General features: G+C 50.7%; 1 protein-coding gene across 2 annotated transcripts in view; it reads right to left on the bottom strand.

Annotated features, from left to right (window-relative positions):
- ZFAT (zinc finger and AT-hook domain containing) overlaps positions 1 to 14,267 on the bottom strand; it is a 95,697-nt gene that overhangs the window by 58,772 nt on the left and 22,658 nt on the right. For both annotated transcript variants that reach the window (XR_008550516.1, XM_037501491.2), the window contains exons 2-3: positions 12,338 to 12,514; positions 1,527 to 1,778 (exon numbers count right to left, since the gene is read on the bottom strand). Coding sequence is in view for 1 of the 2 variants with exons in the window: in XM_037501491.2 (XP_037357388.1) it covers positions 1,527 to 1,778; positions 12,338 to 12,514 (429 nt within the window). In the remaining variant the exon portion in view is untranslated. The remainder of the gene's footprint in view (positions 1 to 1,526; positions 1,779 to 12,337; positions 12,515 to 14,267) is intronic.

The raw sequence follows: 14,267 nt of genomic DNA, 5'->3' as shown, positions 1-14,267 counted from the left end.
TCTTTCGGAAGGACTCACCAAGTAAGAGCACATTCTTGCGACTCCTATGCACAAAATGACCCCAGAAATGACGAGCCCCGCAAGGTTCAGAAGCCACTTCTGAGACGTGGCGTATTGGTTTCTGTAGGCTGAGACATATTGCTCAAAAACACCAGCTGCTCCACATAATGGCATTTAAAAACCCCCATTCCTGGTTCCTTTTACTGTTCAAATGCAGAATAAAATAAATAAATGTTGAATACATATCAAAATTGTTATTTTACCTTGCCATGGTTCAGTGCAGGGAAAAAGCTTATTTCATTTCCATCTAATTGTTTTAACAAGCTACAGAGTCAAGGTCAATTGTTTGAAATGTCACTAAACTGCTCTTTACAGAACTCAGATTAAAACAATTATGCAAGAATTTCCCAAATTGCGCTGCTGTGCTTGGCAGACCAGGAAGTGGGGCGCCATCAGGGGTGTCAGCCACCAGGCAGCGGGGCGAAGGTCACGTCTGCATATTTTAGAGGCTTCACCAGGGGCCAGAAAGGGAAAAAGGCCCACGCTCCTACCTTTCCGTCTGATATTTGTTCAATTAAAGTCCATGTAGGTCATTCAAATCAATGGACTAGGAGGCCATTTTCTATGCAGCCTGTGACAGGAGGAAGCTGGTAATCTTATTAGAAAGGACTGGATCTGTCTGCATGGCTGGGGAGGCGGCCTAATTAATTACAGAGGAGAAAATAAACATGGAGAACCGGGCAGCGGGGGACCTGCATCCTTATAAGGCTAGAGAGGGAGCTGAGAGAGACGCGCTGAAGAACAAAACTACTTCTGTGAAGTCGACAGGGACTGGCTTTAAGGCGCAAACCAGTCCAGGCAGAGCGGGCAGGCACGGGTGCGGTGAGGGGAGGGAGTGACGCCAGCCCCACCTCAGTGCGCTGTGTGGCTTGGGGTCTCCTCCCTTCTGGACCTCCACTTCCTCAATTATGAAATGATGAAATTGGGTCTAAAAAGTCAACCTCAGAAGGGTCAAATGCTGCGCGCTTCATCTGATATAAGATTCTCTAAATGACAAAATCATGGAATTGGGGACTGGGTGGGAGCTACTGTGACAGGGTCTAGTCCCCAACACTGACGTGCGGCACAGTCCTTCCCAGGGGCGCTGGGCACCTCTGCCCTCCAGGCCATCCATCCACGCAGACCAATGCCTGGCCTCCCAATGCCACTCAAACCCACAGCGGGCGCGCCTGACCTCCCACGGGGTGCTCTCCGGGGCTGCCCGTTTATGGTGCTTCGCCGTTGTGCATTTTAAAACCCAATTATCTCACCCAGAATGTAAGCACACCAAGGGGAGACAATGTGTCTCCCCACGCTGCACCCCCAAAGTAACTACTGATTACCCCAAGACGTGCACGCAACAGTGCAAGGCCCCGACCGGCAGGTGCCTGAACCCCGAGTTCAGTGGCTGTCTTGCCAAAGCTGCGCTTTCCCGAGAGCCGAGGCTCGGCTGGGCCCGCGCCGTCGCCCACCAGTGTGGCACTGACCTGCGTCGCCGTCCTCCTCGGCAGAGTCCAGCACCACCACGCAGATGTGCTTGCGCAGCTGGCGCGCGTTGGAGAACTTGCGGCCGCACCTGCCGCAGGCCAGGCTGTTTGGGGCCGGGCTGCTCGCCTCCGCCGGGGCCGGGGCGCCGTCCTCGCTGGCCCGGGCCGCACTGGCCACCTGCTCCTCCTCCGCGCTGGCCTTCTTGGTGGACCCCTTGGGCCGGCCTCGCTTCCGCTTCATGACCGCAAACTCTGCCGGGGACACAAGCGGACACCAGGCAGTCACTGGGGGGGAGGAAGGGTGCTGGGGGAGGGGGGCAGGCATGCAACTTCCTTGTGAGAACGTGGTCGGCTTCACGTTTTACGAGAAAAAAATAACAGCTGCAAACGACCGCTGGAGTGTTACCGTCTTTGCATGTGTGTGTGACCGAAGTTGCAATATTCTGACTCAGAAGCGGCATCACCAGCACCCCCTCACGTGCTCCCTTGTGAAAACCTGGAAGATTTTAAATCTGGGCGTCAGCCGGCGCCCCCATCTCAAATCCTGCCCCATCTCCACTCAAGCCCAGTCCTCAGAGCTGTGGGGGACCGGCCACCTGGTCAGTCACTTCATCTTCCAGACACCGCCCTGCTCCCGCCCAAGTTCTGGCCCCACACAGCACCAGCCACAGGGCCTCGACCATCACTGGGAGCATCTCCAGGGGGTCCCTGCACCCCAGACCAGCCAGCAAAGCCATGGGGCAGATGCAGGCAGGGAAGCGCCCAGTGGGGCCTCGACCGGAAGAACCAACTTTGGGGGGAGTGTGCCCTCTCAGGGAAGCAGGCACATACGGGGAGAGGCGGCCCTTTCAGAGCTTCTGCCAAGCTGGGGCCCGTACTTGACCTGGGGTTCACCAAACAGCAGCAGGGGACCCCATGTTTTCCCCAGAGCTGTGCCCGAGCACCTGACAGCCACATGGGTGTGCAGACGTGTGTCATCGGGCACAGTGCCAGTGGCCAGGACACAGCGGGGCGCCCCGAAGCCAGTGTAGGGGTAGGGGTCACATTCTATACCGCGAGCACCCAGCTGACAGCAGCGCGGCAGGCACTGGTAAGTCCCAGGGAGTCACTGACGAGCAGAGCGCTGTCTGGCTGTCAAGGAGGAAGGAGAAAATGGGCCCTGAGCGCCTCGGAAGGCCCCGCGCGCAGCGGTGACGCAGTGAGCCTTACATCTTGCTGCATCCATAATTCAGATCCTCAAGACCAATTAGTTAGCTAAAAATGAAATATTCATAAATGAACTTGGAATAATTTAAGCACTGGGAACGAGCTGCTGCTGTCAACTCCTCACATTTTACAGCAGAGCCGAGAATCTGCGAAGTGGGAAAGCAGCGGCCGAGGTCAAAGCGTTGAGTGTGCTTCCTTCCACCCTCTTGCTCCAGCCTGGGCCCTCGCTAGGCCTGCCCCGGACCCTGAGCACTCTGTCCTGCAGGTGCCCTCGCCATTCCTCCCCAGGGCACCTTTGCCACCCAGCTCCCTGCCCGTGGTCTCCAGATCCCCGTCCTCTGCTCCAGCCCTCTCTGCGTCCCGCCTCGTCCACCGCCATCCCCTCCCCCTAGAGCCCACCATTGTTCTTGAAGTCTTTGTTCACAACTCTCAGACTCGCGGCCTGGCTTTCTAGGCCTTTTTCCACCTGGTTCAACCCTACACATGCATGCCTGTGTAACACACACACACACAAACACACACACACACTCACACACACACACACTCACAGAGCACCTCTCAGCTGCTCCCTAAACATGCACAGATCACCTCTGTCTTTTCCTCCCTGTACTTGTCCTCTTGCCTGTGACTATCTCCCACACCCCCAACCAGACCCCAGGCCGCATTTTCCAATCCTAACATTTCAGGTGTGCTCAGATCTCACACCTCCTCCCTGAGGCTGACCCTGGGCCGTGGGTGCAAGCTCGAGGGCACAGGTTCCTGAGAGCATGAGTCTCTCCCTGCCACCATGGTTACAAGCCCTGAGGCTGAGCTGGCGGTTTCACTCTCAGGACCTGAAGAGTCTGGAACAGAGATGGATACAGAGCAGACACTCGATAGGTAAACACACGCCCACCGGTTGTTTAAAGACTGAAAAGGAACATTTTGAAAATAAACTATTTCCTGGCGCCCAAGTTGCCAACAGGAAAAAAGAACAAAGCCACATGCATCTTAACCCTGGCCTGAATCCACAGTCTCAGGACAACATCCCCACAGCCAGGACACTGCCCCTGTAGACCCCAAGGCCCAAACTGGCAAGGGACAGAAAGAATCAACCAGATGTTTTTAAATTCAATCAAAAGATGCAAAAATTGTGTAAAAGAAAAGCCCATTGTAGCACAAATGTAAGAATAGGAGCCCTTTACTTGTGCACCAGTCAGCTATTATCTTAGCCTCATAAAAAACTTAAGGGATGGATGGAGCAAACATAATTTCCTCAGTAAGAAACAAGGTGCACAGAGGTGCTCGTAACTTGGCGTGTGGTTCAGAACCAGCTGCTGAGCACCATTGAGGGCTGGGGCTCTGCACCCTGGCCCGGCCTCCTTCCCCCAGTCTCGTAGCCTCGGGCCCACGTGTGTGTTGCGGAGGCCCAGATCTGTTTGCCTCAGGGCCACGAACCTCACACCTCTGTCCACTGGGTTAACATCACAGCATGGCGGGACACCCTCAGGCCTCGACCCTACGCCTGCAGGAAAACGAGGATGGTGGCCCCCAGCATCCATCAGCAGGTGATCCGCCCCCTGAGCTGCCTGCAGAGGGAGGTGTGGGGAGGGGCCCCAGTGGGTGCTGCACAGCCCAGCGCCAGGAGGCAGAGCAGCCCGGCCCCCGGGATCTCACCCCGCACAAGGCAGGTACACAGCGACCAGCTACTGCCTAAAGGAATGGAAGGAGGGGAGAGGAGGAGATGAAAGGGGAAGCCAGTTCCTACTGAAGGCCTGACAGGGGGAAGAAAAGATGGAGCCAAACAACTCAGGACACCCACTTAAACTCCCCCTCAAGCAAGCCCACCGCCAGCCTCCACAGGGATGACAAACGTGCAGACTGACATAGAAGCACAGTCAGGCTCACAGATACACACACTCACACGTGCTAAGTGACTGTGTGCATGAGTACACACTCACAGATACACTCACACTCACCCAGCACACACCCATGCAAACTGACCACATGCACAAACATGCACACTCAAACACGTTCACACACACATACACACTCACACACATGCAAACTCACCCATAAGCACAATCACGCACACTAACAGATACAATCACATATACACACACTCCCTTATGCACACACACTTGCACACACAGGAGGGAGAAGGAGCCTGGTCCATGGGGCAACATTTTTGGGACCACAGCCAGACATTGTTAGGAAGAGAGGAGAAAAATGGCAGGCTTCAGGCTTCTCTGCAGACCACTTCCTACATGAGCCAGAAAGATTAAAAGACTATAAAATAAACCAGAGGATTTAGGAACCTTCATGTGGTAAAGGGAGGCCAAAATAATAAATCAATTACTACTCAGTTAAAGATTTAATTAAACCATTTCAAGTATCTCTCAACTTAAAATGAATTGTGAAGGTTAAAACTGGATGGAGCTCATTAGAAAGGATGCCTCTACAAGTCCCAGCTTTATGGGCTCACACAGACAAAGGCAGGACTGGGGTTCTTTAATTAATGACTTTTAAAGAAATTTTCTCATATTAAAAGTCTGAGTTTAATTAAAGTCTTAAGAAATACTATTTAAAATTAAACTATACAGGCAACTAATCTGCCAGTTATGAGAGAGAATATAGCCAAGAAACATGTAACTCAAAAGTAAATTAGTTAATAAAGGAAAATAATGTAATCTGCATCAGCAATGAAGCAGAAGACTCAGCAGCACTGTACACCCACGAGAGCTGACACGTGCACAGAACACACACCCAGCAACAGCTGGTACACCCTCTGCCCACGTGCACATGGACTGATGTCCAGGAAAGAGCACCGGTGAGGCCACCAGCCAATTCTCAGTCAACTTATAAAGACTAAAAACCATACAAAGTATATGGATCAAAAGTAGAAATAAAAACAAAGAAATTTGGGAAATGCAAAAACAAATGGAAATGAAGTGGCCTCCCTAATAACCAGGGGGCCAAAGAGGAAGTCATGAGGGAAATCAGAAAATATAGAGGTGACCAAAACAAAAAACACAGCATACCACAACTTGTAGAACACAACAAAAGCAGAGCAATGTATAACTGTAAAGGCCGATATTAAATAACAAAGACAGACCTCAAATCTATAGCCTACTTAAGAAACTAGAGAAACAGAAATAAACTAAACACAAAACCAGCAGAAAGAAATAATGAAGATTAGCGTAGAAAGAGATGAAACAGAATACAGGGACCCTTCGTATCTGACCCCCAGTTATGCCTAAAACCACAGATAGTACCAAACCCTATATATGTTTTTTTCCTATAAGTACAGAGCTCTGATGGAGTTTAATTTATAAATCAGATGCAGTAAGAGATGAACAGAAATAACTAATAATAATAATAATAGAGAACATACAATCATATTCTCTATATAGAGTAGAGCATTAGAATAATATTCTAGAATAAAAGCTATATAAATGTGAGCTCATTCTAAAAATATCTTTTGATACATAATAGTCTCAAATCCTGTTTGGCTGTGGTTAACTGAAACTGCAACAGGGTGGTCCCCAGGAAAGGGGGAGGTTCCCTGCCCCACCCAAGGGAGGGTGGAGCTGAGCAGGAAGAGAAGAAGCTGCAAGAAGAGACTGAGGAAGGAAGCAGGATGGAGCCAGAAGGAGACCTGGAGGAGGCGCATGGAGCCTAGAGACACGTAAAGAAACTGCGCTTGTCTTTTGGTCGTGGACTGGGTGACACAGATGTGGGTGAGACCCGTGGGGAGGTGACCATGGCAGCTTTTATCTTGATGTTGATTTTGCTCTTTTCCTTCCGGGCTTGTCCAATTGTTTGTGACCCTTTTCTGTGGGTCCCACTGGAAGATGCTTTAGACTTGTGGCAGGCTTTGGGGCCTTGCTCTGGGCCGATCCCATATGGATGGACTTTTACCCACAAGGGGACGGGTAACTTTGGGTGCTTCATTTAGAAACTAGACTCTTTGCCTTACCTGTATTGTTTCCTAGTTTTATTAAAGTTCCTTCCCATTAAAGTCTCCTATGTTTTGTGTTGATGCGGCGGATGGCAGAACCCATTTAGAATAGGCAGGTTTGCGGGGCTTGGGCTGCCCCTCTCCCTGTCCTATAACAAAACCACAGAAAGCAAAACCAGCAATCAAGGGCCCTGCTGTATACCCAGGAATGAAAACTTGTATCGACACACATGTTCACAGAAGCAGTATTCGTGATAGCCAAAAAGTGGAAACCACTCAAACGCTCATCAGTGGATGGACAAATCACGCCAAGTCCATGTAGAGAAATATTATTCAGACATAAAAAAGGAATGAAGCTCTGACACCTGCTGTAACATGCAGAAGCTTGGAAACACCGTGCTAAGTGAGAGAAGGCAGCTACAAAGGCCATGGGCAATACGATTTCATTATCTGGTATTTACGGACAAGACAAGCCCACACAGACAGACAGTGGCCAGCGGCGGCCAAGGGCCGGGAAGGGGAATAGGGGAGTGACCTGTTAATAGGTACAGGGATTTTCTGGGGAGGGAAGATGAAGATGTCCTGGAATTAGGTAGTTGTGGTGGTTGCAGAACAATGTGAATAAACTAAAATGTACACATTAAGGTGAATTTTATTTTAGGTGCGCTTTATCTCAAGAAATAAAAAAAATGAACAACAGAATTAATGAACTGAAAGGTGGGTCAGAAGAAATACTCAAAATGCAGCACAAAATGAAAGAAACAGGGAAAATACAGAAGTCAGGATACAGGTGACAAGGATTTAATGTACGAATGAGAAAGAGCAGTGAAAAATAATGAGGCAGAAGCAATATGTACAGGCATGAGAGCTCGTACTTTTCTAAAACTTATAAAAGTCATAAATCTACAGTTTTATGAAGCCCGACCAATATTAAGCAGGATTTTTTTGTCTTTTAAATCCTACCTAGAGGAATCACAGTGAAACTTCAGAGCACCAAAAAAGCCAAGAGACCAGGGAATAAAAGCACTTAAAGGAATAACAGAAAGACAGGCGATGTCTCATCAACAAAGGCAGCCAGGAGACAGTCAAGTATTTTCAATGCTCTGAAAGAAAAAAAAAGTCCACCTAGGACTCTCTTCCCAGCAAAAATATATTTCAAGACTAAACATAAAACAAAAACAATGCCAGCCACACAATAGGCAGGAGAGCTCATGACCAACAGCCCCATACTCAAAGCAACATTAAAATTATTCCATAAATGAAGGAAAATGACCCAAGATGAAATGGATGGAGATTCAAACGTTGACAGGCCACAGGGTGGTGAATATACAGGTGAATCTAAGTGAACACTTTCTGCATGAATCTAAGTGAACACAGTACAGCATCATGAGGCTTGACATGAGAACAGGCAGACTTTGAAGACAAGGGTTAATATTCTCTATACAAAGAGCTCCTACAAATCAATAAAAGTAAACAAAAAATGGACAACTGCGATGAATGGCGAGCAGGGTCCGCCTTACTGGAGCCATCCTGCACGTCCATGTGAATGATACACCAGGTTCTGGCCTCTCAGACTGGCAAAGTCTGTTTAAATGAAACAAATCCCTTAGTTGACATGGATGTGAAGAAACAGGTCCTTGAGCCCAGTGGGAAAATGAAAAGTAAAGCCCCTTCAGGAACCTTCTGCTAGAATCCTGAAAACTTTTAAATGAGCATAATCGGATCACAAGCAATTCTTCCCAAAAAACAGGAAATGTATGCACTTTCCAACACTATTCACTGTGACATTTTTCTATTAGCACAACCCTGGGGAAGACATGTCACCAAGAAAAGAAAGGTTAAGGAAATCATTAAGTGTCCACAGCAGGAATCCTCTTCAGACAGTAAGAAGACCCTGGCGACGTCAGCCCTCAAGGGGAAGTCTGTCCGAGATATATTGCTGACATTAAAAAAAAAAAGGCTGCAGAAATACATCATGATCTCATTTTTGTTATGAAATAACAAAGCAACAACAAAGCATTTATATAGATTTCCATATGTACAAAGAAACTTCCAGAAGCACACTTTCTCAACTGCTAGCAGTATTATTTCTAGGAACTTAGAGGAAAGTTAGCCAGATGTGCTTTCTCATTTTATACAGTCATAATTTTTCTTTATAGCATGGCATAACTTTTGTCACTGAAACAAACAAACAAAAAGCAAGGAACAGTGTAATTGCTTTGATGGTTTACCCACTAAGCACCTGGCCCAGGAGACGCACCCAAGGGTGCCTGAGGAGTAAAGGGGAGCTTCATGTGTGGGTTCACCTGCAACAGCAGGAGTAAGGTCTGGTCCAGAGTAACTGTTTGGTATCAAGGGGCCTCGGCCCAGAGCAAGGATGACAGGCCAAAGGCCCTGCTCAGACAGGAAGAGGCCGGTGCTAGGGAGAACCATCCCCGGGTTGAGTAAGTGTGGGAGCTTGGTTGGGTTGAAGGGGAACCACTGAAGCTTCCTGAGCGAGGGGTGATGGGTGAGATGGTACACAGCCTAGGAAGATGGGGAGGCTGCAAGGCCAAAGGTTACAAGAACAGCCACACAACACAGAGGGGAGACACCCTTTGTCGAGTGGCGCCAGGACCCGGGGCTGAAGCATTGGCACTTCCTCAGCTGTTCCCCAGGAAGGACAGAACTGGGACATGTTTGTGGGGTTGCAGGAGCCCAGAGAAAGGCCTCTAGCCCACTAGGCCAAGGGGTGACTCTCAGGAACATGCAGGAGTGAGCCAGGCACAGACAGGCCAGACGCTTCCACACAGCCACACCGTCCCGTTGCCATGGAAAGTGGTAACAGAGGAGTGGCCATGGGGGCTGGTCAGGGGCAGGCCGAGAGGCAGGCGGGTCCTGGGAAGAGAGAGGCGTTCGGGATGGCGCAGAGGGGACAGTGGCATCTCTCACCGATATGGGTAAGGAGGGAAAGGAGGGAGCCAGAACATGTAACCAGCAGAAGACATCGATGCACGGAATCCCATGTGAAATTCCACCAGCTGGATCATTTATTCATTTATCATTCATAAGTGAAATGAAAAAGTCAAATTATTGTACCTCTCCTTTTTCATTCTAGTAGGAAGAAAGCTTAAACAAGATGGAATGAAAAGCTGTGTGACAACCCTTCTCCAAGTTCTTTACATGTCAATCTAAAGGATTTCTCTCTGCCACATGACCTTGACAGAAGAGATCAGTCAGTCTCCGAGTTGCTGCACGTTGGACCCCAGGAACAGGGGTACAAACACTCAATGTTCTGGACGAAAGCTTCGTTTCCATCTGTCTGTTGAGCTGTACTCTTCTGGAAGTTGAGGCATCTTACCCCCTCAGCAAGAGGGTGACCTTGAGGAAGGTGACCTTCAGGAGGCTCCTCCAAGGAGGTGAGGCTGGATAAGCCTGACTCACTCACTGAAGCCTTCATCACTCAAGTTACTGAGGCATGACTGACAAACAAGAATTGTATATATTTACGTTGTTCAGTGTGACTTCCTAAGATGTACGTCAAGATGGTTTAATAGACATACACATTGTGCAGTGCTCACCACAGTCAGCTGGGGAACAATCCATCACCTCACATCGTAACCTCATCTATGGTAAGAACACTCGTTTCGGCAAATTTCAAGTGTGTGATCATCACACTGTGCCATGTGCTCCCCAGAATTTGTTCTTCTGAAAGTCTGTACACTCTGACCAAGAACCCCCATCTTCCTGCCCACAGGAAGCCACCTTCTAGTCCCCAATTCTATGAACTGGAGATTTTAGATTCTGCCCAAGTGAGATCATACAGTATTTGCCCTATTGTGTCTCATTCATGATTAAGACTCAGTCATGTTTCGATTGGCAGGGTTGCCTTCTTTTCCACGCCTGTATACTATTCCATTTCTCTGTCCATGTTCCAGCTGCTTCATATCTTGTCTATTGAGAATAATGCACCAAAGAAGAGGCACGACTAGCTCTTTGAGATAGGGGTTTCATTTTCTTCAAATATATGCCCAAATATACGCTGGGCCATACGGTAGCTCTATTTTTCATTTCTTGGAGAAACGCCACACCATTTTCCACAGCGACTGCAGCAGCTTCCATGCCCACCCACCGCACAGAAGCCCCCTATCCACCGACATGTCTCTTGTCATCTGGAGTGAGGTGACAGCTCGCTGGCCTTGACCTGCACCCCTTGAGTAGTGATGGGAGCACCTTCACGCACCTGGTGGCCATTTAAATGTCTTCTTCGGAAGGCTGTCCGGTCTTTAGGCTGTTTTTTAATTGGGTTATTGGCAGATTCTTCCTGCCCAACATAGGCCTCCCTCCCCCTCCCACCCCCAAAGCCAAGAGTCCAAGCTGTGAGCTCTCTGCTGTGTGTGACGCCCCCTCCCTCCTGCTGTGGAGAAGGCACACTTCTGTCCCGCAGGCCTGAGCGGGCCCCATGAAGGTCATGGACACATCCGCCGGGTTTGCTGGCAGGGACAGTGACACAGCTCCTCCCTGCTCCTCCTCATTTCCCGTGACCAGATTCGGGCTGGGTGTTCTTAGTTTTCCTCTGATGCCACTGACAGCAACTAGCAGCACGTCTAAGTCCACAACAGCTCAATCCTCCATCAGGTCTATTTCTCTAAGCACCTGGGAATGGCCAGAGGGGCTCATTAACCAAACCTTTTTTGTCTGGAGTCTCTGCTTGTTATCAGCTCCAGACAGATGATCAATAGGCCGGCCTGTTTAGGAATGTCAGTCTGAATATTCGCGCAAGGAGCGAGCAGATTATTAGTGTGGCTAATGAGCCCGCGGCGGGCACTGCCTGCCACGGGCTGCACTTCTGCCTGGGAGCGGGCTGCTGCCCCTCATCGCACAGAGACAGTTTTCGGGGGTCTGTTCTGACTCTTGTTTGCAGCGGCTCCTCCTGCCTGGTGCATTTTTTCTTTCTGTGGGGACCTAATTACAGTGCCCACGCAGCTCTCCAATCCTCCCACCTGCTCCCTTTTGGGGGTGTCTGGACACTGCAGACAGGACGCACCTCACCTCGCACACTCACTGAGGGATGCTGTGTGCAAAGCTGCGCAGCCTGGACCCCGGTCCAGGGTGCACGACCAGCCCAGAAACGCGGCCGCTGAGATCATCTATCCTCACTCAGCAGTCATGGATGTTGTAACAGCGCCCCTTGGCTGTCTCCCGGGCCAGCGCCGTCTGCACGGTGGCAATTACACTCTCAGGTCATCCTCACTGGCCCCCCAGGATGGGCAGCTATGTCTTCATTCTTCAGATAAGGCAAGTGAGGCTTCAAGAAGTCACATCATTTGCTCCAGGTGATGCAGCTAGGAGGTGCCAGAGCTGGGCCAAACCCGAGCAAACGCATGCACATGACACTGTGGGAGGCTGCTGCCTCATTCCATCCACCCATCTATCCAGCCACTCACCCACCCACCAACAGGCACTGGAGAGGCACCTCCGGGGATGGTGTTCAGACACCACCTTATTTGAGCATTTCTACAACGGGGTAATTACTCTGGCTTCTGGGTTGGAAGTGTGGATTGTCTGCTTCCTACGTCTCCCAGACAGAAACCCAGAATCAAGGTATTTGAGAGCAAATCCACATTAGAGGCATCCATAGGCCCGCCCGGGCACGGTGCCCTCGCCCAGCACCCCAGGCCCTTACCATCTCCGGTCTTGCTTGGGTTGGTGGGTTCAGGGGTGCTCAGTGGTCTAAGGGGAATGATGATCTCATCCACATTAACCCCTTCTTCTGTGTGCTTCTCAGAAACGTGGGACAGGAGTTCCGACTGACTTGGTGAGAAAAGGTTGCAACATTTACACATGAAGATGGCCGTGTTCCCTGCAAATAAAAAAGGCAAAACATGTTATTTCATCCTTACAAGAGACGATGCACACTTCCACTGACCACTTAGCCTGGCTGCCCTCCTGTACTGGCCAGCCCGGGATCTGGCCTGGACGTGGCAAAGCCAAACAGAGCTTGGCACCCGGAAACTCACATCCAACCGTCACATGAACGGGCACTGACGGTGGCGGGTGCTCCTGCTGGCTCAGCCCAGGCACAGGGAAAGTGGAAGAAAAAGCCATTTCTCGGGAGCCAAGTCACCCTGCCCGGGCTGGCACAGGAGCTAGGAACCAGGAAGGGATCTGTGGCCTTTTAGTCACTTAATTCCTACTTAACGCACTATCACCGTTCACAAATATTTACTAATAGTCCATTATGTTCATCCCGTTATACCAGGAAGGAAGACATAATGGGAATAAAAAACCTCATTTTTGAGTCTGATAAGGCAATTACAGGCACATATAGGAACATTAAAGTTAGGATGCAATAACAATTAAAAGCTGGATTTTAAGGAAGAATTTTATGATGCAAGAGACAACAACCATGAAGCCAGACAAGTCCACAAAGTGCTGAGGCCGAGGCGTCAGCCAGCAAGTGCCCGCTGTGTCGCCGTCAGGCTGGCCGGCTGCACGCGGAGCTCCGGGATGCAGACACATGGGCCACCTCCCAAGGGAGAAGGGTCACGGCACCACGACCGAGGATGGTGTCACATCCTGAGGTCAGCAAGTGGCCTGAACTGAATGCAGGGTCAGGGACAGAGGAGTACAGGGGGCAACGGGGGCGAGTCCAGGGCCCAAACCGCTGCCCCTCCTGAGCTGGACTGCAAGTCTGCAGAGAAGCTGTGCACAGGGGGACGGGGGCTGCTGACAGCCTCCCTCTCTGATTTTCCCCCGGAGGCCGCTGGACAGTCTGGAGCACCTGGCTGTGGGCACCAGCCCTGCAGCCCAGACCTCTGCTCCCCACAAGGCTGAGGCACGCGCAGCCGGCACAGGTTGTCACCAGCAAGAGGCCCAGAACCCACCAAGGCACCACCATCGTCCACTACGTGAACAAGGAAAACCGTGCACAAAGCTACTCAGAGCGAAGGCCTGGAGCCACCAGCGAGCTCCAGGGGGCGGATAACACACACCCACACAAAAGTCAGACGCCGCCTCTGAAGATCACGTCCCCCAATGTCCCGGGTGGCGTGGGGGACCCCAGGAGGGCGGCTCAGCTCTGAAGACTGGGCAGCCCTTCTAAGCAGCACGTGTAGCCTGTTGCTAACCGACACATGGATTTACGGCGGGACGGATGGAGCATGGCGAGCCAGGCCGAGGAAACACACGAGATTCGATGGCTCCACCTTCCTTCCGTGGCTGACGTGCTTCCTAAGTAACGCTATGTGGCTTTTTAAATCTGGGAAGCTTACCTGATCTCCTGAAAGCAAGGTAACAGTCAGTCAGTCAGTCAGGACACAGTTCTGAGTGACAAGCCCAGGTCAGGACAAGCCCAGGTGTAGACAGGACTGTTCCCCAGCCCAGCGCACAGTAGGTGTTCACCAAGTGTGGGACGGGAAGTGCATCCTGCAACAACAAGCACTGTGCGTGGGGGAAGGCAGGCACCCTGCCACACCCTTGGAAGGCACCAGGGAGGCGCCTGAGTAGACCCTGAAAGGTGGTCAGGAGCTGGACTGCTGTCCTGGGCAGGGCACCGGGCCAGAAAGCACCGTGCTTGGGCTCACGGCCACCACAACCTTGCTCAGGTGCCCTCC

This window comes from Talpa occidentalis, unplaced genomic scaffold (genome assembly GCF_014898055.3).
Source record: "Talpa occidentalis isolate TD23 unplaced genomic scaffold, MPIMG_talOcc4v2.1, whole genome shotgun sequence".
Lineage (NCBI taxonomy): Eukaryota > Metazoa > Chordata > Mammalia > Eulipotyphla > Talpidae > Talpa > Talpa occidentalis.
Note: the sequence above shows the minus strand (reverse complement) of the source record. Positions and strands in the feature narration are given on the sequence as shown.